This window comes from Oryzias melastigma, linkage group LG16, assembly GCF_002922805.2.
Source record: "Oryzias melastigma strain HK-1 linkage group LG16, ASM292280v2, whole genome shotgun sequence".
NCBI lineage: Eukaryota > Metazoa > Chordata > Actinopteri > Beloniformes > Adrianichthyidae > Oryzias > Oryzias melastigma.
The window spans coordinates 1,316,551-1,342,248 of NC_050527.1; the positions used below are offsets into that span (position 1 = coordinate 1,316,551).

The window sequence follows — 25,698 nt, forward strand, 5'->3', positions numbered from 1 at the left end:
GTTCATAGATTCTAGCTAGATGGGAGTTTTGGTAAAAATATCAATAATAATAATACTAATAAAGATTTATGACTCAAGCGTGACATCATGACTGACAGTGCATGGCTATATTATTACTATTATTGTTATCAAATATATGTAATAAGACAAGAAATTCTGTGTTACTCCTTGTTGAAGATGCTGCTAGAAGTAAATACAAAGGTGCTGAAGTGAAGAAGAAAAAATAGAGACTTATGTGAAGTTGTTATTATTGAATGTATTTATTATTTGATTCGGGCATATAATTCAAACGGATTAGGATCATAATTTGGGTAAATTAGTCTTTAGTTGTTTTTTTGACTGAACTTTAGAACCAGATAAAGACCAATTGAAATCAGGATCCTTTTTCAGGATCTATAAGGATCACATTGGAGATATGGGCAAAAGGTCAGCAGAACAAATGAAACAGTAAAAATAAAATAAAAATGTTGACAAATAGTGTAAATACAATAAAAAATATGATAAAGGAGCATCGTAACATAGTAAATTTATATAAAATAATATCTACATAGAAATAGTTAGTTGATCTGTCATTTAAATAGTTGTGTTTACTGTCAGGTAGGGCTGCCACAAAAAATTATTGTAATAGTCGACCAATCACTGATTATTTTTTTCAATTAGTCGACTAATCGGATCATACTCAAAGTGGATTTAAAGCACACATCTTGACTATCATTAGCTTTAATAAAACTAAAGACAATTAAGATGATATTATTATTACTATGTTTCACAAAAGATAAAGTTTCGGTCTCTCTGACTCAAATATAAGAAAGTGCATTTTTTGGTGCTGGACGCTCACAACTTTATTCAACTTTACTACACTCCGACTCCATATAATATAAAGTAAAGACTAATAGAATCGAATATTAAATTAATCAAATGTTGATAGCCCTACTGTTAGGTGTACAAATACTTTAACGCTATGCATTTAGATGCATTTATATTGCCACTATAAAGAAAAACATTATTTGTATCATACTTGTCTTTAAGTTGTAAGAAACAGTAGTTATATATAATTAGTGCAAGTTTTATTTTAAAAAAGTTTTTAGTTAATCTAATTTGCACTAATATATATATTTTTGCGTATGATATGTTTTCAAATATAAAAACAAAAACAATATTCGCTCTTAAACTTGGAATAATTTCTGTAGGAATTATGACGTGAAAATCGACACAGGAAATACAGTTGTGGAGTCTTTATTTACATTTTTTGTAATACGAGGACTTGAGGAAATTGTGAAGTATAAACATGTTTTACAGTCTTTTCCGCTGCCGTGTTGTCGCCGTGTCGCTGCGTCGAGGCGCCGCACAGATAAACCGCTGCTGTGAACGAGCTGCCTGCTGTCACCACCGAACAGTGAGTCACCTCTGAGCAGCCAGCGGCAGCAGCGGCCTCCATTTTAACTTCGCCACCGAGACATACCTCACGTGTCCTGGGCTGTCTCTCTCACATGACCCGAGTGTTTGTTCCCGTGATCAGCACTTCCATCTCCGCCTGTGTCACCGAATATCACTTTTTATTCTCACCCTGATGGATATGCTTGAACAGAGTCTGGACACCGCAAGGTAACCGAGACTCGGCCAAAATGGCTAACTGAGACAAGCTAGCTTTAGGATGCTACTTCACAAAGCTAGTTTACGTTGCTAACTAAGGCCTGACCTAAAAACAGTTTGAAAAAAAGAGTTTAATGTGTGGACTTCACTTCAAAGAGAAAGAAAAGTGATTGACGTTTTCAAGCAGCTTAGTGGACTAGATAAACGTATAACAGCTAATCCGCTAACGTGAAAAACACGATAATAATCAGGTAATAACAGCAAAGATAGCCGAAGCTAGCTTAATAAAACACATATAATTGTATTAAGAGTATTTCAAGGTAACCCGATGAGCCGGGTTCACATTTTTTGAGTTTATTAAATTTATTATTAAGGTTGACATATTGAATGGAAGAAATTTAAGTATATTTGGCTGATAAAGTAATGACACATTTATATAATTTAAAATATTAATTTATGGTTGTTGCATCGATTATGAAAATTACATATTTGTGTATTTAACTTACAGCCAAGAAAAGCAAGAAGAAGAAGTTGTGCAAGCTAGTGAAGGTAAGAATATGTTCATTTTTGTTTAAAAGATAATAATAAGAGCTTAAACAGGTTGACAAGTGCTGCTAACGATAAACACAGAGTATTTTAATAGTAAAGTTGACACTTGTCGCTCTGTAACATCCACTGTTTTATCTTTTACTGTCGTGTATCCGTGCGTTCATGTATCACATAAATTAACAACTTGGCTTTTGTTTTCTTTTTACTTTTCTACGTGAGACGGAACAGGGGAAGAGCAGGCGGCTGTAGCCATAGCCAGTGTTCAGCAGGCGGCAGCATTTGGTGACCATAACATTCAGTATCAGTTTCGCACTGAGAGCGGCCAGGTAAGAAGTCTGTGTGTTAATGGATGACTCTATTGTTGTTGTAGCTATCATTTCGGAAAAAATATGACAGAAGCCAATAACAAAACAAACAAACAAACAAAAAAATCACTTCTTTTTTTGCAGCTTAGTCCTGTCACTTTAAAGCCCAACTCCAAATCAACAATTGATCTTTTGTAAAAGCATTCCTAGTGGTATTTTATTAAGTTTACGTTATTTTTCTCTTTTTTGAAAAAAAAAAAAAGTTGTTTTCAAAAACATAGTTTTTGCTGGAGTTCATCAGAAATTCACCTCTGAAGTGTGTGCATGACTGTTTGCACTTTTTACCCCATCATCCCTATATTTACAATCTCTCTTTTTTAATTTTAAACTTTATTCAGAATACTTACATGACAAACAGTGTAGATTAACCAAGAAACTGTCCATCACCCACCCAAAACAAACAAAAAAAAACACGGGGTTGCAACAGTAAATAAAATAAAAGGAACACTGCATCACTGCATCACCCTGTAAAGATGAAATAGATTATGGGTTTTAATTGGTTTTTGTTGGTATTGACTGAAATTGTGTGTAAATACCTTGTTTTATGTCTATGGTAAATACTGATTTTTAACAATTCAAAGAAATAAATATGTTTATTGCTAAATTTGGTTTTATAAATAGGTTTCATTCTTAAAATCGGGAGATTTTCAGATAAAATTGTGACAATAGCTTATTATCATAATTAGTAAGATAAAAACAAAAGAGTGATTGCCCCTCACAACCCCAAGCTAACATTAGCGATGCAAAAAAGTAAATAAAAGCATTTATTATTGAAGGCTATCCAGCTGTACAGTTTTGAGCCAGATGAAAAATGCAGACAAGAAAAATCAAGACATTAATGAATCTGTTTGTGGATGCGTCACAATGGAGCAGAGCAGGGAGCTTGTGGCCTGTCGATTGTAGTTTCTACATAACAACTACAAACTTTTTCAATTTGTATTTTTTTTTTCTGTGTCAAAAACTGGAGCCCAGGCTTTGGTGGCAGAAACTAAAACAATTCAATAAATAAACTGAAACATGACCAAAACCAATGGAGAACCAAAAAATGACTAAGCATATGACCTAAAAACCAGAAACCCATGTAGTCTGAGGACAATTAACAGAAATGAAAACAGCTGTGGATGATTATCAACATGAACCTGAAGTAACTGACAGAGCACAGCTGAAACATGGCCAAAAACATCACTTTAAAACCAAACTAAACCCCAGAACCCTCACAATCTGCTCCTGATTCACCACAATTTGAATAAAGACCAGAAATGTCTTTTAATCTGAATTTTTTTGTATATGTCATTCATTATAAAAAAAGCTTCAAGAATATGTTAAAACACACAAAAAACTCACTTTTCAATAGAGTGGGTTTTAATTGGTGGAAATAAATATTTGTAAAAGGTAGTGAGCCATTCACAAGATTTGGAAATTATACAGAAACATACAGTATTGTTATTTAGCTTTTTCATCTTTACGATCAAACAGTTTTATCAAACAGTGAAAAAAAAAACTCAGTGGGAGCGAGGCTTAACTGAATGGAAACTCGCTCCAGAATGGACTGGATTGGACCTTACTACTCCTTACTGGACCTTACTGGACCTCTCAGTGGAAACGAGATTTATGTCCTTTAAAACGACCATTATTTTGATTTAGGCTAAAAACAACCTAAACATAATTACAAAGAAAATACTGTGAAGGCTTTAAAAAAACATCAATTGGAGCAGATCTTTATGAATACCTTTAAATGTCACATACATTTCTAAAGAGTGTGTGCAGAAATATTACTGGCATTTCATAATGATCTTTTTAATATATGGATAAATGTTGTTGACTAACTTCATAGTATTATGTGGAAACATACTTTAAAATCAGTTCTGAGGGGGATTAGATATTTGTTTTACAGACTGGAAAAAGTTGCTTAGAGATCACTGTTCTTTCTAAGTAAAATTATCTGTTAAAGGTTGAGTTTTCTTTTTGATTTATTTACTTGATTTTTCCTGTTCTCTAAAGTTAACAGAGCTGTAGTCCCCAAAGTGTCCGGAAGTATGGATTTGATTTTCACTTTATAGTCCCACATCTGCGCTGTCTCAGTCATCAATGGATTCATGTCCTGCAACATTCTGATTCCTTCTTACATCTCTGGGTTATTTCCTCTGCTGGTAATTAACTCAGTGATCCATGTGGCTCATTTGGTGTAAACAGCTCTAGCGTGAACAATCATGTGATTCCAGTCTGGTCAGGGATTGGCATGCAACTGCTGTCACATGTCAGTCAGGAGGTGCGTCACATGATAAGAGGGATACAAATGTAGATTATCGGAACAAACAAGCTCATTTTCTCTACTGGGTTTCAAAATTAAATCAGGCACATTCTGAAGCGTAAGCATATTGAGTGAGATGGTAAAAGCGGTGCACCGTTGTTGTTAGGGTCATTTGGATACTTGGTGGAACTAAAACAGCAGATATGATTAACAAATCTACAAGTCAGGTAAGTCCGGATCTGTGCACAGCGCATCCTTTCAAAGCAATTTGTCAATCTGATTTGATGCTAATATTGTGTGTTTCTCTAAGCGTTTTAATGTCAGTTATTGACTATTTTTTCTCTGCAGGTTACGTATCGTGTTGTCCAAGTGACTGACCAGCACCTGGATGGAAGAGAAGATGCTGGAGGAGCAGTGAGCGTCGTCTCGACAGCAGCTTTTACCGGGGCTCCTCAGGCTGTGGCTCAGGTAAATAAATCAAAAAAAGGAGCCCACTGATGATATAGCATTTTTATATAAAATAACTGCAATGCATTTATGTGAATAAGATGACATTTTAGAATTTATTTCCAACAGTTTTCTCAAAGAAATTAATTAGTTTTGTCCTTTTTTATAGTTCCTCAAATTGGAGAATACTAAAAACACTGTTAAGTATTTTATTAAAAAATATCTTATCTTTTTTTTAAGTAGTAGAGCATGATCTTTTTCATGTCTTCTGCTATATTGCCTATCGAGAAACATCATACAGTGAAAAAACTGAATCTAAAAAAAGTAAAAAAAGTTTTATTTTCTGTATTTTAATAAAAATAATCCTATTAATAAAGGTTTTTAATAGCAAAATAATATTACTTTAATAAAACATGTCTTAGTGACTAGAAGAATTCTTTTCTTTAAATAAGAATTCTTGGTAGGACCTTTTTTTTACCGCACTGACAGATTTTTTTTCTTTTTTTAAAATTAGGTAAGAACTTTAACTCTTAATTTTCTGAACTGAACTGTTCTTTAATCTACAAGTTACAGTAAAAGAGTTTAAAATATTTGATCAAAGTCCTTTAACATCTGCCCCCCCTTACATTTTTTCTTTAATAAATAGTTTTAAGCAAACAAAACATACTTATGAGGTGTTTTAAGTCCAATTTGGAACATTATTTTAGAGATGTAAGTGTTGATTGAAGCTGTTAAGACTTTAGGAGTTCAACTAGAAAAGTCTAAACATTATGTCTTCACTACCAGTAAGATGTTGGTTCCTCTGTTTAGTTACCAGAGTAATCCCCTCACAGTCATCCCCTCACTTGTAAGAGTAGCGACTTCCTCAATATCTCAATTACATTTTGTTACAGTTTTCCTTTTTAATCGACTCTTGTCTTTCTCTCTGTCACTCAGAATTGACAATAAAAGAATACTAACTTATTCTGTCAGATTGGTTTTGGAACACTATCTTTGTTTTGATATTTTGGTGCAATAATTCCCTCATGCAGACAAATGATTCTTTTCTGCTGAAAATAATTACAGCTGTTCCAAAAGTTTATGCTTTCTTTGCTAGTTTGTTTTTATGAAGGAAAACTAGTAAAAAAGATCTTTAAAGTTCCACTCCGATCATCTTTTGATCTATTTTAAACTGTTACGATTTTGTAATTTCAAGCCAAAATCCCCCCCAAAAATGGCTGTTTTCTAGGACATAGTTTCTGCAAAGGGGCAGTAGTTCATTAGAAATTTTCCTCTGAGTTGTGGGTGGGACCTTTGGCATGGAGCCCTTTGCCTCCCCGTCGCAGAAAACTCTCTGTTTAAAACTATGATCACATATCCCAAAATGCCACAGCGCTCCGATCTAAATGCAAGTTTTTCAGCAAATTCAGCAGGTGGCCGCGGGGCGGCATTTGTAATCGTAATGTAATGTAGTCGCATTTTTACATGGCCTGCAGTAGCTCTGGAGGCTTTGAGAAAAGGTTAAAATTTTGCGGCAACGCGAAGATTTTTCTTTAAAAGTTGACATCAGTCAGTGGCCATTTTAGGTCACATGGTCGCTGTCCAGTGACGGACGAAATGTGGGGACAGCTGGGTGACCACAGGTCAGTGGCAGCCGGATTGCAGGTCTGGCCGCAACTCTGACTGGACGATGTGTAATTATCAAATACCACCAGCTGCCCAGGGGTGTCTAAAAACATAGCCATTCTGACGGTCGCCATCTACATTAATGACCACCCCAACAATTTTAGGTGAAAATGGTCCGTGACATGTAATCCGCTGCCTCTCTATCGCCCAGTGACAGTTGTATTTGTGGCTGTTGCCTAATCAGAGTAAGGAGCTTGTAGCTCTCCTGGTGTATTTTGTACATCACAAATAAGCTCTTTTTCAAACTAAATTTTTTGGTCTGCTCCTGATTCAGATCAATTTGAGTAAAGAAATACACAGAAACTCAATTTAAGCCTAATTTTCCTAATGTTTTTAATCATTTTCATCATCAGGAAAATGCTGGAAGAACATGTTAAAAACATCAAAAACACATTTTCTTTTCAAAGCTTGACTTTAAGTCCTTATAACTGTAACAGTGAGTATTCCACCTTTTCCATTGATCCGATCTGAACACATGAAAATTAAATATAGGATTCATTATTTAGATTTTTAAAAATAAAAATACAGGTAGGACTACACATTCGTGTGTGTTAACAGTTTGTGGAAAACTACATGGACTCGTTTCCTTTTCTAGTGAAAGTGGCTGCGACAGTTTTGTGCTAAATGACTGTAAAGTGTGCATCTGTGCACAATACCAGCCTGATTATGACTGACTAAAACAAGGGAAGATTGAGATGGAGTTTGAGATTTCTGTGGAGATGAAACATGTTTCTCTCCAGATCTGAAGCACCTTTTTCGTGACAGGGTTTGCTGAAATTGTTTTAATTTGCTGTCGACTGATTGTGTTGCTGTTTTTCCCCACTAACAAGATCTCTGCTACCTTTTTTCCTTTCTCTTTATTCCTGCTGGGAAATTGCGCCTCGTCTTGCTTGGGGGTCGAGCGAGGAAAGCAGTATCGAGTCTGACGGGGAATGAAGTGTTGGCGTTCCCGCTGTGATTGCTCCATTGCTGCGTGCTCAAGCCTCTCCCCTCGTTCTTTCTTATCTGAACCAGGCTGTGATCCAAAACCCTTTCAGCAATGGAGGAAGCCCAGCAGGAGAGGCGGTGGGAGGCGAGACCCGCTTCGCTTACTTCCCTGCGACTGCGGTGAGCGACGGCGCCGTGTCTGTGCAGGCCACCACAGACCCCACGCTCACACAAGCAGGGGGTGAGTCTCTCTGCCCTCTGCTTTAAGTACAGCGTTTATTAGGACATTAATTGTGACCAACTGGAGGGTGTTAGTGCACCTTTTGATCATACAGCTGTTCAAAAAATAGTTTGTCTATTCTTGTTACAGTGTTAGATATTTAGATTTTTATTGGAATGAACACATAATAATACAGTTTTTCTATTTCAGTTCCTCTTGATATGTGAATCGATTCAGTCAGAAAATGATGCTCAGTTTCCAGATCTTATTGAAAAGGGTGAAATATTGTTTATCCAAGTCACATGCTCTTCTGTTCTTCAGCCCTTTGGTCATATGTTGTTGTTTGGCTTCCTTCATAAGCCACGTGTTTCGGTGGAGGTTTTCCTGTTGAGGCCGATGAGGAAATCATTTGATGTCGGTTGTTGTCCTTGGCTTTGGTGGTTTGCTATTGTGTGGTTAACCTGACAACAAGTATCCACTTCCCCAAAGTAGTCACACCAAACAAGGCAGACGTTACTGAGCCCAACCACTTCTCTTACCAAATCAGTGGCCTTGTGGTAGAGTGTCCACCCTAAGACTTGCAGGTTGTGAGTTCAAATCCAAGCCCAAAAGACTCCCTGCTTGATGCTCTAAATCAACTTTATTTATGTGTCACTTTTCCTGCTACAAAGCACCTCAGAGTGCTTTTCATAATAGAATGAATAGTCGGAGAAGAATAGTAGTTAAAAATAGCAATTATTATAATAATCTCAGCATCAGGGGTTGGAATTGAGGAAAACAAAAACAAATGGTCACCTGCATGGGACTTTTTAACTCTAACTTTCTTTCAAACTGTAAATAGACCAACAGACCAAAAACTATTAAAAAACTTTTTGTGATTTTTGAAATACAATAATAACTTGAAATTGTAGATATTTATGGAAAAATGACACCTATTGTTTTGCTTTTCCTCTTCTGTTTGTTAGTTTTTAGAAGAAAATACTAATTCTCTTTATGAATTACATAACTCTTTATTTCACTCTTATAAAAATAAATGAAATTCAGTATTTGACTACATTTTTTATTTAAGTTTTATTGTTGGGAAAAGGCTTGAAACAAAGAAGATTTCATAATGTTTAGTTATAAATAGGGGTGTAACGGATCTCAAAACTCATGGCTCCGATCGTGTCACGGTTTTAGGGTCACGGATCGGATCATTTTTCGGATCAGTAAAAAGTAAAAAAAACAAGAAGATAGAACCCTAAAATTACTTTTTTAAAAAGCTTTAAAACTTATATTTGGGAAAAAGCATGTATAAAGTACTTCAAAGAATAATTATACACACACACACCTTTGACCATAAACAAAAATGAAAAAAACATGTAGTTTCTGATTACATTTACATGTCTGGAGACCAAATCTACAAAAACTGAGAGAAAAGAATGCAGTATTTGCAATTTTTCCCTTCCCCCCACCCCCAATGTCCAAATTAAATCTCATATGAAAATGTTAAAATTATTATTTATTTATTTTTTTAGTAATTGTATTATTGAAACTAACTTTGGGAACATTTAAGTATTTCAAATAATTATTATTATCCGCAGTACGTGCAGGTGAGGCACGGCCATGCCCGCTTTTCCTGGCGATTTTTGATCTTTTTGGCTTGCCATACTGCCTTCTCTTGATGGCACGTCCCTGTTGCAGGAGAAGTGGCTGTGGGACAGCTGCTGGTCTTCACTGGGAGATCTGTGGTACACGTGTGGGCCGAATTATCTGTGATCCTTTACACCACTAGTTAAAAACATAAACTGTTTTAAAGGTAAAACAAAGACAAATGTTTATTTTTTGGTTGTTTTTTTTTCTTATGGTGAACTTTGCAACTGTTTTATTGCTAGAATACTAAATTAGCTTAAAACGTTTGTGAATGAATGAAAATATTTTGTATATATTGTATATATAACACGTAGGATATTTAATCAAAAGTAAAATATGAAAAAATGTCAGTTAAAGAGAAATATGGAGCAATGGGAATTATCTGACAGTTTGCACCAATTTACTACGTTGGAGATTTTGTCCAATTTTTTAAAGGGATTTTGACCTCTCACAGTAAAATACAACAGTTATTACAATCAGTTTGGAATAGTAGGTCATCTCTGGTAACCAGGATTTCTTTTTAAAAGGACATTTTAGCTAATGTAGCTTAAAAAAAGGTTTATTTATTTAACTTGGAGTCATCTCTTTCCCTAAACCAGCCTTTATGGTTCATTTCTTCCACAGAATTATCATTTTATTCCACTCGTATGAAGATGGCTGCTTGACTGACTTTGTTTGTTTGTTTTTTTTAGCCTGATCACTTCAGGTCAGTGAGAGTTTGTCAAGGTGTAGGGCCGGCTCAGGATTTACTGTGAGATTAATATTTGATGATCCGAAGTTTCTGTCTTTTACTTTCATGTCGGCTCAGTCTGAACAAGCTCAGATTCCAACATTTGATGAAATATCGACTTTCATTTTTTAGATTGAGCTCACGATCGCCAGAAGCTCAGCCAAAAGTTGAGACACAACCTCAGTGATGCTATGATGTGTATGTTGTTTATTGCATCTATCTAGGATCAATGAACAGGCTTGTTTTGGTCATATAGAAACGTGTTCACACTGAAGGGAAATGTACACAAACATGTAGTTATTTGGATCCATAACCGACTGATGATGCGCTTTGTCAGGCGAATGCGTCACATCCATGCCCCCCCACCACCACCGTTTCACTAACTCAGCATTGTGTCCGTTTGTATCATATGACAGACACGCACACCTCCCTGAAGGCCACATCAGTTGATGCACCTCAGTTTGCTTTTTGAGTAAAAGTAGCTCAAAGTTTCAGGCCGAACAGTCCAGCTCCTCAAATCTTCAGCATACAGCTCGCTTTTCTCCTTCAGAATCTGTTGGAATTATCGTGTTAACGGTTGAAAAGTTAAAGTAAATCAAAGAACATCAACACTGGACCCAAAACTTTCCAACCGTTTTGTTCCACATGGCTAACCCAATGACACCCGTGACACCCACAGGTCAGTTTTACGTGATGATGACGCCCCCTGATGTCATCCAGACGGGAACACCGCGAACCATCGCCCCACGCACACAGCCGTACCCCGCGTAAGTACCCCGGTCGCCTCTTAAAAAAAAAACAACAACAGCTGCATCCTCTTCTAAACACATCATCACTTTCAGTCTGTCCTTTGTTTAAAATCACACCAAAAGGATTTCACTTTACAATGTCATTTATTAATGTTTACTCCTGCATTCTAACTTTTTCTGTTGTTGTTTTTTTCCTAGTCTGTCTGGGGGGTAAAAATCTTTCTCTCTCTCCAACACTTGTATTCAGATCTAAAAGTATCAGTAAATCCAGCTAAAAGAGCTCTTTGTCAGGCTCTTCCGTTTTCACATGAAGTCGTAAAGATTGTGTGAGAAAGGAAGTTTTTCCAATGTAGTTGCCTACTATGGTACTGCTTATGATATATATTTAGAAAACAAAGAACAACTTAAGTACCAGGAAAGGTTTAAGAAAATAGGAAGAAGCCTCTAAGGTTGTTTCAGTGAGGAGTTTACAGTAAATCCACATTTCATTTTTGGTTGAAATAGAAATTTCTTTTGATATTTTATTTCAAAAGTATCTAGATTATACTTACATATGTCAATTTAAAAAAAAAAAAGAGCTGTCGGTTTACATAATATCCTTTATTTTTTTGTTAGCTATGGTTAAAAAAAACATTTTGGTGCAACTGAGACCAAATAAAAACAAAAAAAGAGCAACCCTACCATTAATGACTAAATCAGCGTCCTATTTACTGACAGACTCTATTCTAGTTTTTATAACTTAAAGACCCACTCTGATGAGAATAGCGTTTTTGCATTTTTTTAACAAGTTCTGTTTAAAAATGTGTCTGCGGGGGTGTGGTCTTGGGTATCTGATGATGGAAAAAAAAAAAGAAAAGCACTATATAATCACTTTGCAGCGCTCCAATCTGAAACAGGCGTTTTTCACCAGGATTATATACCAGAGACATCTGCAAATACACAGAATCTGCAAATATGGAGAAGCCCCTCTGGATGATAGTTATCCTCCATGATTATCAGGATATTTTCAAGCTGCTTCTGAGTCAGCTGATGCCATTTCTCCATGCAGGCGCTCACTATTCAGCTGGTAGCAGTTCAGGAACTGGTAGGACCATCTGTCTTTGTGTGTTGCCGACAGTCCAGCCCCTCCTGGGAAATTCCCGCAGCACCCTCAGACGCAAACGAGCGTCCTGAGTTTCTGAGTTTTCATGACAAACCGGAGGAGTCACATGACTGAAAAAAAATCTGTGATTACGTGAAATTGCAAATAAAGAAACGCTAATAATCGGGGCAACATTATATATGAAGTGTTTCTTTTCAAATTGTGAATCAGGAGAAGATGGCAAATTACTTGTGACATAGAAAACCTGCTGGGCAGGCCCTGCTAAGCCCTAAGCTCTCAGTAACATGGAGGGGAAGAGGAGGCGGAGTTGCTCTAACAGTCATGCCTACAACTCAGAAGAATTTCTAATTAACTTCTGGTGCTCTGCAGAAGCTATGCCCAAGAAAACAACACTTTATTATTATTTTTGACCTAAAACAGCAAAATCACAATTAAAAGACCACTGGGAATGCTTTTAAAAATAGATAAAAAAAATCATAGGAGTGGGTCTTTAAAGGTTAATTTTAATTTCAGTGTTTTTCCTTTTCTTCAAAAATACACACATTTTACTTTTTGTCTCCTCAAATAGCATCTGTGTAAATGCTGAGCTCTCTTTCCTTCCTCATGGAATGAACAGTTTTTGCTAATGGTGAAGGTCAGGGGTGCGTTCAGCAATGTTAACCCACACATGTGAACAAAGTGAATGGAAACTCCTCACTCTATCTGCCATTCACAGAGATGAAAACGAGCTGCTGCAGCAGGAAGGTTTAAACTGGTGAGGACAGTTTTCACATTTCTCCCACACTCCTTTTTTTTTAGATTGAAAATGAACTAATCAAATAAGATTAAAAGAAGAGAAGCAGCTCACCATCCTCTGTACCCCCTGTTCTCTCTACCCCCTCCCTACCCATAATTCCCTGGATATATTCCCAGTTCTTGATGTGTGAGACACAGATGTAGCGTTTGTTCACGGCCGACCTTGATTCATTGTTGTTAGTTATGCCTGTGCCAAATATATTTTCCTTTAGGACTTAGAAATTAGGTCATTGTCTTCCATGGAAGCGAGTGACTCGCTCCGCTCTTCGTACAGTATCACTTTAATGTGTCCTTTGTCGTAGGAAACTTCTGTATCCTTTTAGCCCAGTTTTGAACTTTTTGTTGGACATTTTTCAACTGCAATTATGCTAGAAAAGTTGATGCAATAATGACTGATCAGCAGCTAATGTCGATTCTTCCTGGAGTCCGTTCTACTGTGGTGCTGTCAGTCTGTTAGGATAATGGAGGGACTAGAAGGGAGGCTAAAGGGGGTAAAAATGGCATCTCTCTTTCACCGATCAATAATAGACAATACAAACTCAGTTATTCCAAACCGCACTCGTTAAGTGCTTCGGCAGCAGTTCTGTTCTCTGCTAATTCTCCGAATTTCTGTAGCAGCAGGAACACTTCAATGACCTGCGAGGAAAGGAACATTCCTTTGGGCCCGCGCTGGGAGCTTTTTAGACAGTTCCTCCTGTTTTTAAAGAGGACAGTTGGCACTCATTTTGCTCTGAAAATCCCATTAAGATATCTCGAGATACAGAGAGGAGAGTAATTTGGCTTAACTGAATATTTTAAATGAATTCTGTTGATGGAGAAATACATTTGCCGTATTGTAAGAAGGTGTTTAAGATCAGGGGTGTCAAACTCAATTGCACAAGGGATCAAAATCCAAAACACACCTTTGGTCGCGGGGCGAACAAGATAAACATTTATTGAACACTCAAAAACTAAATTTTAAAAACTTAAAAACTGTAACTTTTTAACTTAATTATGAACTAGATATAAAGCATTACCTGCTGAATTTGGCCGCTGAAGATGCTAGTGCTGAAAGCTGAAGATGCTGAAATTGATAGCTAAAAACACTGAAGTTAATAACCTGCTAAAATACTAGCTAAATGCCAAATTAGCCTAAAAAACTAATAAAAAAAAAAAAAACTTAGGTTAGCCAAAACAGTTAGCTGAAAAAATAGTTACACTTCAAAATATCCTAAAAAAAAAAAACTAAGAAAAAAAACTGAGAAAAAGCCTAAATTAGCCAAAACAGTTAGCATGCAGCTAAAATATTAGCTAAACTCCAAAACAGCCTAAAAAGAACGAACAAAAAAAGCCACAAAAAAAGCAAAACAAATTTCAAAAAGCTAGCAGAATGCCAATTTTGAAAATTTTAATATCGTAACTTTTAACATATTTATGAATAATACAAAGGCAGAAATATTATTCTAGAATAAATCAATTTAAACCTTAATTAACTTATATATTTTACTCTCCATAAAAATATATTTTGTCAAAATTATACAAATTAGAAAATTACATGGGACTATTAAGAATAAAATAAAATGATCCGGAGGGCTGGATATATTTAGGGCCTTGACTTTGACATATTTGTTTAGATGAATCGGAAGCAGAAGTTTAGATTTTGTAGAGTTATTTTGTCAAATGAAATATCCCCAGAGATCCACAGAATTATGTCTCCTTTAGTTGGGTGTTTTATAGCATGTGAGTTTGTGTCACGGTGAGCGGCTGGATGACACTCCCAGTCATCACTGGATAACTCAATTAGTAGAACACAAGATGAGAGACAATGTTGCTATTAGGAATAGATGTCAATAGTCAATATGTGTTTTTTTATGGCTCTTCGTCTTTACAACATAATAAAGTAGTGCCTGCAGAGAGGATAGCCAGAGGGAGGTAACCCCGCCACTATTATTCCAGTTAAGACTCTTGAGGCCAAAATCCCAACGGCACATTCTCATTTCATACAGTCATAAAAGTTCCTCAGCTAAAAGCCTCACACAATGTCCGCGGCTTGTTTTAAAGCCAATTACAAAAGCCGCCAAAATGACAGATAACAGTGAAGAATGTTTCTTTTAATAGGCCCAGGATTATTTGAATTTGGTAGATTGTTTTGGACTTGTGCCCAATTGCCTGCTTTGCTCAGAGATGGGAGATACTGTGGCATATGAAAAAGTGTTTTATTTCCTATTTATCTTCAGGAAAATGGATGGACCTCGAACGCCGAGAGATGAAAGGAGAAGAGCACAACATAATGAAGGTGGGTAATTAGGGATGATTGTGGCTTTTGATTTCTTCAGACAGTGAATACAATTCAGCATGGTTTATAAGGGAGGGGGAATTGTCTTTGTTAAAGAAAAGAACCAAATCCTGTCAAAAAAGGCTGTTTTTTGGCACAGCTTGTACTTGAAATGGCCACTAGAGGTCACTGTTGAGCTGTCTATGTCAGACAGTAAAATTAATAAAACTCATCTCTGTCAATACAAACATAAATATGGATTTATTATTTATAATATCGAAAAATATTTTTTTTTCAGTTGAAAGGCGAAGAAGAGACAAGATTAACAACTGGATTGTCACTCTTTCAAAGATTATCCCAGACTGCAGTATGGACAGCACCAAGACTGGAGCAGTAAGCAGTCTTTTAGCTCCTTTTTCCACATCTTTCTTTTGAAATTTTGCGTGATCAAGCGCATGTCCTTTCAGAGTAAAGGAGGCATCTTGTCGAAAGCCTGCGACTACATCCGGGAGCTCAGGCAAAGCAACCAGCGACTCCAGGAGAGTCTGAAGGAAGTGGAGAGGATACAAATGGACAATGAGTTGTGCAGGCAGCAGGTATTAATATCACTCTTTGCTACCAACGTGGCTTCAAGCGAAGTTTCAGCGACTCCCATAATGCCCATCATGTGTAAATAAGGTCTATGAATGATAATGCAAAACCTTCCCTTGAGGTGTTTGGGTGTTGCAGATAAATAAATCAGCGTGTAATGTGGCAGCCACAGCCGCCTGCATATGTGGCTGTGAAGATTGTTGCTGCATTGAAAGCATTGGTATGCTGCGCGGCGCTCCTCAACAGTCACACGGCCCATATGCATCTTCATTTCTCATGAACGAGCGGCCTCGAATCCATTAAGTCATAGGTAATCAAAACAGCCTGACAGAAGAGAATCAAAGAGTTAACACTTTTCTAATGAAAAGTGTAACTGGAAATTAGCGCTTTGAGAGACTTTGGGAGTTGTGCACACAGGGGGGTTGTGTAAGAACTAAGTGCATGCTAATGCACTTTCGCATGCTTTTGAAATGTCTGAGCTGTGAGGCCGCAGCAACTCCCTCTTGAATCCCGAGCTTGAAAGGCACTCACAATATATTGTCATCCTGATGCTCAAAGCCTAACATCCCTTCTCCAGTCCCTCTTTGGACTGGCAGTTGAAGCTGGAGCTCACCTAAGGGAAATAAAGAAGAGATGACATACATCAAGATTTGATAATCCAGCCGCTTGTGGGCGGGGCCGCCGTTCATGAATTATTTTCCTGCTCCAGATCTTGGACAGCTCTGAATGAAAGGATGAAACTTCAAACGAGGAAGTTTGTTCGTGATTTAAACTGTTGATGACGAGACTTTTTATTGTTTTTTTTTTGTTCTGTTATGAAGATTGAAGAACTGAAGAACGAAAACGCTTTGCTCCGAGCGCAGCTCCAGCAACACGGCATCGAGATGGTCGGAGAGACTCCGCCGCAGTAAACGAGGCGGAGAAAGGAAGACCGAGGATCACCACCACTCTAACATGTAACTGTGGAAAAGCAGGCGAGATGATTGAAAAAAGAAAAAAAAAAAAAAAAGACTCGTGGAGACTCACTTTCTTTCTGCTGATTGCCTCCTTCCCTGGGTTCCAAGGTCACGAACTCCTCACCAGCCATTTGTGGCTGCACTTGACTGTTCCAGACCTATCCAGATAACCACCCGTTGCAACTCAGTAGAAATGTGCTCCAAGAAAAGATGTCCACTCACCTCCATCAGAGTGCTTCGCCAGCACTAGATAAGAAACAGAACCTGTGCTGAACTTCCCCATGTTTGTATTTATGTAGCCTCACTCTTGGACTGAGATGCTCGCCATCCAAGTTGGTTTCCCGTCGGTTTGTGTTTCTCTCCATTTTGCCCTAGTTTATTGCTTTTATTCTGTTTTTTTTGAGTTCTGTATTAATATGTTGTTTTTAGCTCATTTAATTTATTAGCCTGCTCGCTCACAGAAGCCTTGATGGAGACCAGTTACATCAAATCTCTCGCACCTCAGAGAATTCTGCGGAATTTTAAGTGAGGAAACATCAAAGTATGCAAATTATGATTCTAGAGATGGAAAATATTGTGACACACATAGCTTACCTACACCCAAAGACAGGAGGAGGAGCTGTTCACGCCGCTTTGTGTAAATACCACTTTTCATGTTTTTAATACAGATGTTACAGAATGTTAAAGCAGATTATCTCTGGGAGTCAACAATCAATAACTCATTAACTCCATGCTGGCCCGTTGACATAATAATTACCATAAGGTGTGTGTGCAATCCTGAAGCATGATTTGAAAACACAGACAGTGGTATACTTGAATTGATGGGCATTGCCTTGATTGAAAACTCAAAAAAATAAGTCACTGAGATGCTCTTTAATTACAGAGGACACCGTCTTACTCTGCACTTTGCTTATTAGAGAGTAATGTCAACTTTCGCCATATTTAGGTACGCTGGGGTTTATTTCCATCTTTTGTTCGTGTGTGATTTCTGCAGTAATGATAATCCCCACATGCTTCATTTCAAGCTGTTTGCTCTATTTTGGTATCACATCTCTTCAAATGGAGCTCGGTGCACCGTGGCAGCGGCGGCGGTGGTGGTGGTGGGGGGGCACCCTGGAGAGCGGCGCTCAGAGACTCGCTGTGGAAGAGGAGCTCACAGAAAAGGCGGTGTTGCACTTTTTATCTGAGCACAACTCCTTCCCCACCAAAAAGAGTTGAGAAGTGGGACACGTGGGGATGATCTCATGTTTTTTTTTCTCCTCCTCCTTTTATGAAAACTATAATTGGGCAAAACAGCAAAAGTCAATGTTGACATTGTTGATGAGTTTGTGTTTTTCTTACGCTCTGGGCAGCGTGACGAAAAAAAAATCTGTTTTTTCCTTTTGTATCAGCAGCTCAGGATCCAGCAACGCAAAAGAACCCCGGCACAACCACCACCTTTTCATATCTCTCTAAGCTGACACTTTCAAAGTGCTGTTCTTCTGGATTCAAACTCTATAGGAATAATCTGTGGTCTATCAATCGAGGCTCTTTGCCAAAGTTGAATGATAATGGTGCAGTAGATTTTTTTAAACCTCTGTTAAAGGGGAGCAGAGAATGTAAAGAACTGTATATGAAAATGCTTTGGAAGTCAAAATGTACATAAATGAAGGGTCACTCATGGCTAATTCTTGTTTTCTTGCTTTTCCTTTTGAAATGGCAGAGAAGAAGAAGAAGAAGCTTCTCTGTGTAGCAGCCTCACTGTTCTCAGGTTAGAGACATCTTTTCTAAAGAAAATGGTGAAAAATAAAACTCACTAAATAAGGATGATGGTCGACTTTGCTTGTTGGTCTTTGTTCTTCTTCGGGTTATGCGCTGCGAAAACAGACCTCTTGGAAATAAGTCAAAAATTCTTACCCCTTTGGCAAATTTTTCAGAAAAAATCTGGCATTGAGAGAAGAAAAATAATCTTACAAAGAATTCATATTTTAAGAAAAATATATAGTTTTCTTCTCAAACTACAATCATTTGATGATTGAAAAAACGTTCTTGATTGATTTAAACTTTCTGAAGATTCAGATTGTGCCGTGTAAACGACACTATAGAAAGCTGTCTGTCTTTTAGGACAGGATTTAAGTTCATATGTTAATGTTTATATTTGGAAATGAGGTTAAAGTCCCACTTTAATCATCTTTTTATCTATTTTTTAAAAGAATACCAGTTTATTAGAAATTCCCCTTTAAGTCAGTTTTAACATTTTTAGCTTTTTATCTTTTGTCTGTGGGATCAGCAGACCCAACAATTTCCTTCGGGATAATTAAAGTATTTCTATCGATCTATCTATGGATGGGACAGTTGGTTCGGAAGTAAGCCTCCGCTGATATCCCATCATCCCTTTGTTTACACTCTCCTCAGCTAGCTTACAGCTCCTCACTATCTCACGCTGACATTACAAGTGCAACAAAAATGATGAGTGATGTTGGAGCTATCCAGTTCTATAGATCTAGGTCTGCTAGTCAGTGGATGCATCGGAATAGAGCGGATCAAGGAGACTTTGGCCCACCCACTACAGTGTCTGTGTCACAATGGAGAGCGTTTCTGAACAGCATTTTTTAATCAGCTTCCAATTATCACGATTTGAAAAAAATTTTCAATAATAGATATATTTAAAAAATAAAAGCTCATTAATGTATGTCCCCCATCATGACAAAAATGCAACAAGAACACGAGTGCATGGATCTTTGAGATCTAAAAACTACATCATATATATATATATATATATATATATATATATATATATATATATATATATATATATATTTATATTTTCTTTTCAAAAAGTTAATTTTAAGGTTTCTTAAACAGTGGTAAAGGATATAGCCAAAAATTCCACTAGTGTAACACAGAGATAAATACCTGGTAGTGAACAGTTCAGGTGAAGTTTTCCAGATTCCTTGTATTTCTTTAAGATAATCAAGTGTAAATTAAATGTGTACAAACAAGTAAACAATAATAATGGCAAATCCATTCACATTTTAGTTTCAGAAAAGTTCTGCCCTCTTTTATTTTTCCACATCCAAATAATACAAATTGACCATTATTAGGATATTATACCACACAGTATGGTCACATGATTCAAAGTGTTTCCACACATTGGACTGTAATGATGATTTGATCCTTTTTTGCTGCCATCACGTGTGTGTTGTGTGCTGTGATGGCACTTGTTGTAAGTTATAGTAAAATAAATCTACTGAGTCTCATTTAGGTATATTATTTTACTATATCGTATTGCCACAAAGTTAGTTATATCCTTTGATGATTGATTTATGGACCATGTTTCAAGATGCGATGTGAATCATGTGAGGGGCAAGACACATCCCTACAATTCTTTTAGACTCCATGAAAAGGGGGGGAAAGAAATCACAATTTTAAAAATTTCTGATAGTTTTTCAGAGGTTCCTCTTCCTAATTCAATCAGGAGTAATCTTGTAAACTTTCTCTAAGCATTTCAACAACACGAAAAGTCCAGACGGTCATCTGCTCACATCCCTGGATTCAACCCCCCCTCAAAAAATTTTGCTCTTTCACCACCTACAAAGCTCAGCTTCAGTTTTTCCTCCCAGAAGACATTCTGACATGTCACACAGAGGAAGCGTTGGGTGTCACTGATAACAGATGACTGCGTTCCACTCAGATAAAGGTGCACCAGGGTCCTGGCATTTTTCATGCTGGTTAACTGTCGCGGCACACTGAGGGCGCTCAGCGGACCCGAACTATTAATAATACAAATTTGCGTCGCGTTTGTGTCACCTGTAGTGAAAATGAAAAGTGTCGACAGTGGAAACAAAAGTCGTTTGTATTAGGGAAAAAAAAATCTGACTAGAGGCTTTCTAGATGCAAACCTGCATGAAGGTTGAATTAGACTCATGGGTGATTTATTTTAGCAGATCAATACGGCAGTGATTGTGAGAGCAGGTAATACTTGAGTGAAGCATCAATGATGCATAAGAGGTGAATCTGAGTCCTTAGAGAGACTGAATTTGACACTGCAGATCTGAAATATTCAAATCTTCTTTTCTACAAAGTGGAAACACTTTGTGGCTTTTAAATTCAAGCTTTGAAAGTGTATTAGGCCAAACAGAGACTAATGAAGCATCAGTATTATTTCCCCCGTCTCGTGCTTTCAAGTCTTGTCGGAAGTCATGAAACATTGAAGGCAGTCAGTGAGGCAGGCGTCTGTATGTCGCCGTCTCTGTTTGACATAGGTGATCTCTGATCCCGCGTACCTCCCAGATTGGGACATACGTGCACTCTGTCTTTTTTTTTTTTGTAATAGGGCAAACTTGAATGAACTCAGTTTGTAAAGTAGCATTTGTGAAGAGGTGAGGTTATTTCAAATAATGTACTATAGGTACTCCTGTCAGTGCAGAGGAATTCAGTCACAATGAATGACTGCATTCATAAGAAGTGGAAAGCTTCTCCCCTCTGTTATTGTTGAAATGACACTTAATGGATTTGAAGCTGCAGTCACCTCTTAGTCCTGGAGGATGTCCATACGTTGAAAAATCTGTTCGAAGCTTTGTTTCCTGATAAAAGTTACATAGACGAAAGCTGTCAGCTTTTTCAGTGAGTTCCTGCTGGCCAGCACATTCCACTGCAAAGCCACAGCTCCATGTCCTGCAGGCTTGTTTTACCTCAGTGCCTTTCAAGCATCAAGAGAACGCTGTTGGCGCCGTGTATTGTCCATCTAAGCCCAGCTCACAATCCCACTCAAAGGTTTTCATTCCATGAATAGGGCCATCAGAAAAAGTTTTATTTCACCGGAAAGCAATGTCTTTTAGTTCCACACTGACTCTTATTTATTACTGAGGTTTCCACTAATGCTTCTTCTAAAGATCACAGAAGCAAACTTAGATTTTTTTTTAAATTTTTGACCCGCTCTAAGACTCGCTCTAAAATGTATAAAATACTCAACAAAATAAGAACACTTAACCATAAAATTGTATATATTTTAAAGTCTCCCTCTAATGAAAATCTCGTTTTTTGAGTTTTTAACATGTATGTGTGGCATTTTTCTTATGAAAAAGAACAAATGTAATAAGAATACAATACTTACGGTAGCAGGGCTGTGAATGCTAGAGAATCTCTCCGAGACTCCACCATGGAGCTTCGATGTGACTATGGAAATGCGAACGGCGGCTCATTTGACCTCAGTTGTTTAGGATTGTAAACCATTGAAAGACAATTTTAATGTTAGCTTTCATTATTTTCACAAGAACTCTGCTCAGAGAAACCAGTGGAGTGAATGTATTGCTCACAGAAACGTTTTTTTTTTTTTTTTTTTTTTAAAAAAAAAGTCACAGGGGGACTTCAAAAAACCACCACAATGAAAATAATATTTTTTTTTACATGTTTTTGTAGCATTTCTTGGTAAAACCGCCATTGAAAAAGCTCCTAGCAGTGACGCAGCAACTTCAATGGGCGTGCCAAAGTCTCCTTGCTTCTCTCCATTCTGATGGATTCACTAAACGACAAGTAGATCCTCAAAACTGTACAGCTGGATAGCACTAATATTGCTCGCCATTTTTTTTTTTTGCATCGCTAATGTTAGCTTGGGGTTGTGAGTGGCTGGAAGCTAGTGTGTCGAACAAGAATGATGGGATATCAGTGGAGGCTTACTTTCGCTGCTGATATATCTGAAAATATGTATTGGCTGCTTTTATTAGAGAGCTTGAAAAAATAAACGAATAAAATAAAATTGCATGTATAAACAAATAATGCTTTATTTTTCCAATATATCTGAAAAACTATTAAGGACAGAAGATTATATTAAAAAGGATTTTTTTTTTAAATTGCAGTAATGGTATAGATTTCATTGATGTTTCCGCAATAAAAAGGAATGAAAGAATATTTGAACTCAGTAAATTTACTAAATTAACTATAAAAAGTAATTTTCTGGCCATTAATCAGTTTAAAAGGTAAAAAAAAGACAGTTAACCTTAAGAAAAAAAATAATTGCCTTAGTAAAAAAAAAACGTAGTTCTTTTTTAATGTGACAAAAGGTGCATTAGACTCAGATTTTGAAGTTAAACGTAAGATCAAAGTGAAGCCTCCCCCCCACGCACAAACTCTGCTCTTTTGTTCATGATGTTCACAAGACCACAAAAGCTCATTTCCACTTCAGATCTGCCAATCAAAGGTTCTGGGAGTGTGGTTTGTTAAAACTTTATTAAAACGTGCTCATCAGACAGAAAACTAGACTTTCCCCCCCAAAAAACATCTTTCTGCAACTGTCTTTTGTCTTGATCTCGTTATTTTGGTTGTAAGTTTTGCATTCATAGGTAAAGTGCTTTATTGCATCTTTGATATTTAAAAGTTTTTAACTGAATTAAAATTTCAATTAAAGAACACTGAAAATGAAAAGCCTTATGAGACTGTATTTTTAATAATCCTGTCTTGATAATAGTTATTTTGTTAAAGTTTTTCATATTTATTTCATAATGTAGAAATAATAAAGTGTTCGGTGTCTCCTTCAATACAGACAGTAAACTCATGGCAGTCATAAATGAACCAACTGCTTTGAACTCTACACTGCCCTCTGGGTCTGACCTTTTCCAGTACATAGACAACCTACAGCTGCACAGCTGAAATTGTCATGATAAATGAAGTCTGTCTCCAAATTCACATGCTTATGGTGTCCATGGCCCTGTGCAGAAGTGGGGGTGACCAGTGAAGCAGACACAAATAATGTCTTGCAGCTCCACAAACAGCTGGTAGGATAAAGGGGAAGGTACATGAATAGGGACATGAGGAGTAGCTCAGATCAAACAGGGACAAACTGGGGGCATTGCCCTCAGCGAGGAGAAAAAGAGGCAGAGTGGCGCCTGCTGAGGTGAATCTGTCCGTCACGCTGGTGCCTGGCTTTGTTTGGCCAGAAGATTCCCCAATGATAGCCTGTCAATGGATTCTCAGGAAAACGTGGAATGAAAAACAGGAGTTTGGAAAACATCTGACTCAAAGGTTTTCTTGAAGTCAGGAACATAAAAAATGTTCACTTTGTACAATTCAAATAAAAATTGTATTTACTTGTTCAAAAGTGCTTTATGGATTTTTAATACTATTTTTTTTTACAAACTTTAAAAACTAAGAAAATCACAAAGAAAAATTGACCTGAAAGGTAAACCAACTAAACTGACATATGGGTTATGTCAGAATTCCCACCCTGATCCCTAACCACTAAAAAACTATATAGTGTGGGACTATATAATGCCCTAGATTTTAAAAGCAATTCGGACACCATGCTCACTACTTTTCTTTTGTTTTTCTATGACGTCATCGATTTCTCAATGCAGATATCGAATCAATATGAACATTTCACGACGTCCATTTCTGACTCTTCTGTGTTCTGATGATGAAAATGTGGATGGTTTAATAAAAACATACATTTAAACACGTTTTTTTTCTGCCAAAATTGTTCAGTCACAATGCATTGTGGTCAATATTCGCTATCGATATACGCTAGTTTTTCGCAAAGACTTCCGGAAAATTTCTACTGCACCCGATTTAGGAATTGTTGATTCGGACAGCACTAGAAAATGGTCAACGCACCATAAAGCGCAATATATAGTGAGTAGGGAAGGATATCGGACATAGCCATACACTCACTGGCCACTTTATTAGATACACCTTGCAAGTACCAGGTTGGATCTTTTTGCCTTCAGAACTGCCTTTATCCTTGGTGGCATAGATTCAACAAGGTTCTAGAAACATTCCTTGGAGAGTTTGGTCCATATTGACATGACACCATCACACAGTTTCTGCAGATTTGTCGACTGCACGTCCATGATGCCAATCTCCCGTTCCACCACATCCCAAAGGTGATCTATTGGGTTGAGATCTGGTGACTGTGAAGGCCGTTTGAGAAGATTCACAGATTACAGGGACCCACACTACATCTGTAATGCCCAGACCCAGAGCCATCCAGACCAGAGCGATCACATTGCAATTACTCCCTGTTTATTGAATGAGCATGCCCACGACTCCCGTTGACGTTTATGCGTGGGAAGATATATAAATTTAAAAGCACCAGGCTTTACATTGATCCTAGGGGAACCTCACACCTAATTGTATGGGCTCAGTAGGCACATATACTGGTAATTACAAAACATGTTTGACAAGTGAGATAGAAATAAAACCAGTTAAGAACATCACTAGAGAGACCTATCAGCCCGTTTAATGAGCTGTTGTGATGCAGCTTTCAGGTCCAATAGCACCAGAACATGAGTTTCGGAGTTTCCTTATTTTCAAAATAAAAGATGATCTGTGCCAAACAAAATCATCTCAGTGCTTCTCTGGACAGCTAGTAACCAATGTTGTGCAGCATAAGATAATATGTGCTTTTAACTTATAAAAGATCAAAGTTTTTACCAAAGTTTTGCTTTGCATATAAAATCTGTGCATTCTGGAGATAGCGTTGAGTGTATTTAATTGATATTTTAAGTTTTTTTGGGTTTACAATTTCTAACACCTGTCCAGGGACTACAGATGAAAAATAGCTTTTGGGCTTTTGGGCTAATTCTGGCGGATTGCAGCGATGCTTTTGATGTGCACTGTCCCTGTGATATAAAATAATAACTAAAATAAATAAACAAGGCTTCTTCAGGTCAACAGGGATGTAAAAACCTACATAGTTTATTTCTATGTGCACCTCAGCCATTCATTCATTCATTTTCCTGACCGCTTTGTCCCTTTCGGGGTCGCGGGGGTGCCGGAGCCTAACCTGGCTGCTGATGGGCAAAGGCGGGGTTCACCCTGGACAGGTCACCAGTCTGTCGCAGACCTCAGCCATCCATTTAGAAATGTAACTTATATAAGTTAAAGAAATGCTAATGAA

At 37.3% G+C, this 25,698-nt stretch overlaps 1 protein-coding gene across 2 annotated transcripts; it reads left to right on the forward strand.

Annotated features, from left to right (window-relative positions):
- Window positions 1-1,227: 1,227 nt before the first annotated feature.
- LOC112143570 (upstream stimulatory factor 2) lies at window positions 1,228-18,642 on the forward strand. 2 transcript variants are annotated; one of them, XM_024267633.2, is made up of 11 exons: window positions 1,228-1,605; window positions 2,102-2,142; window positions 2,362-2,468; window positions 5,107-5,226; window positions 7,885-8,038; window positions 11,059-11,146; window positions 12,946-12,984; window positions 15,242-15,300; window positions 15,578-15,672; window positions 15,747-15,875; window positions 16,692-18,642. In XM_024267633.2, exons 1-11 carry the CDS (start codon window positions 1,571-1,573, stop codon window positions 16,779-16,781), a joined length of 957 nt encoding a protein of 318 aa, XP_024123401.1. In that variant the 5' UTR covers window positions 1,228-1,570; the 3' UTR covers window positions 16,782-18,642. The 2 variants fall into 2 exon arrangements, with proteins under 2 accessions (XP_024123401.1, XP_024123402.1); XM_024267634.2 differs by lacking the exon at window positions 12,946-12,984 and having other exon boundaries at window positions 1,229-1,605.
- The last annotated feature ends 7,056 nt before the right edge of the window (window positions 18,643-25,698 follow it).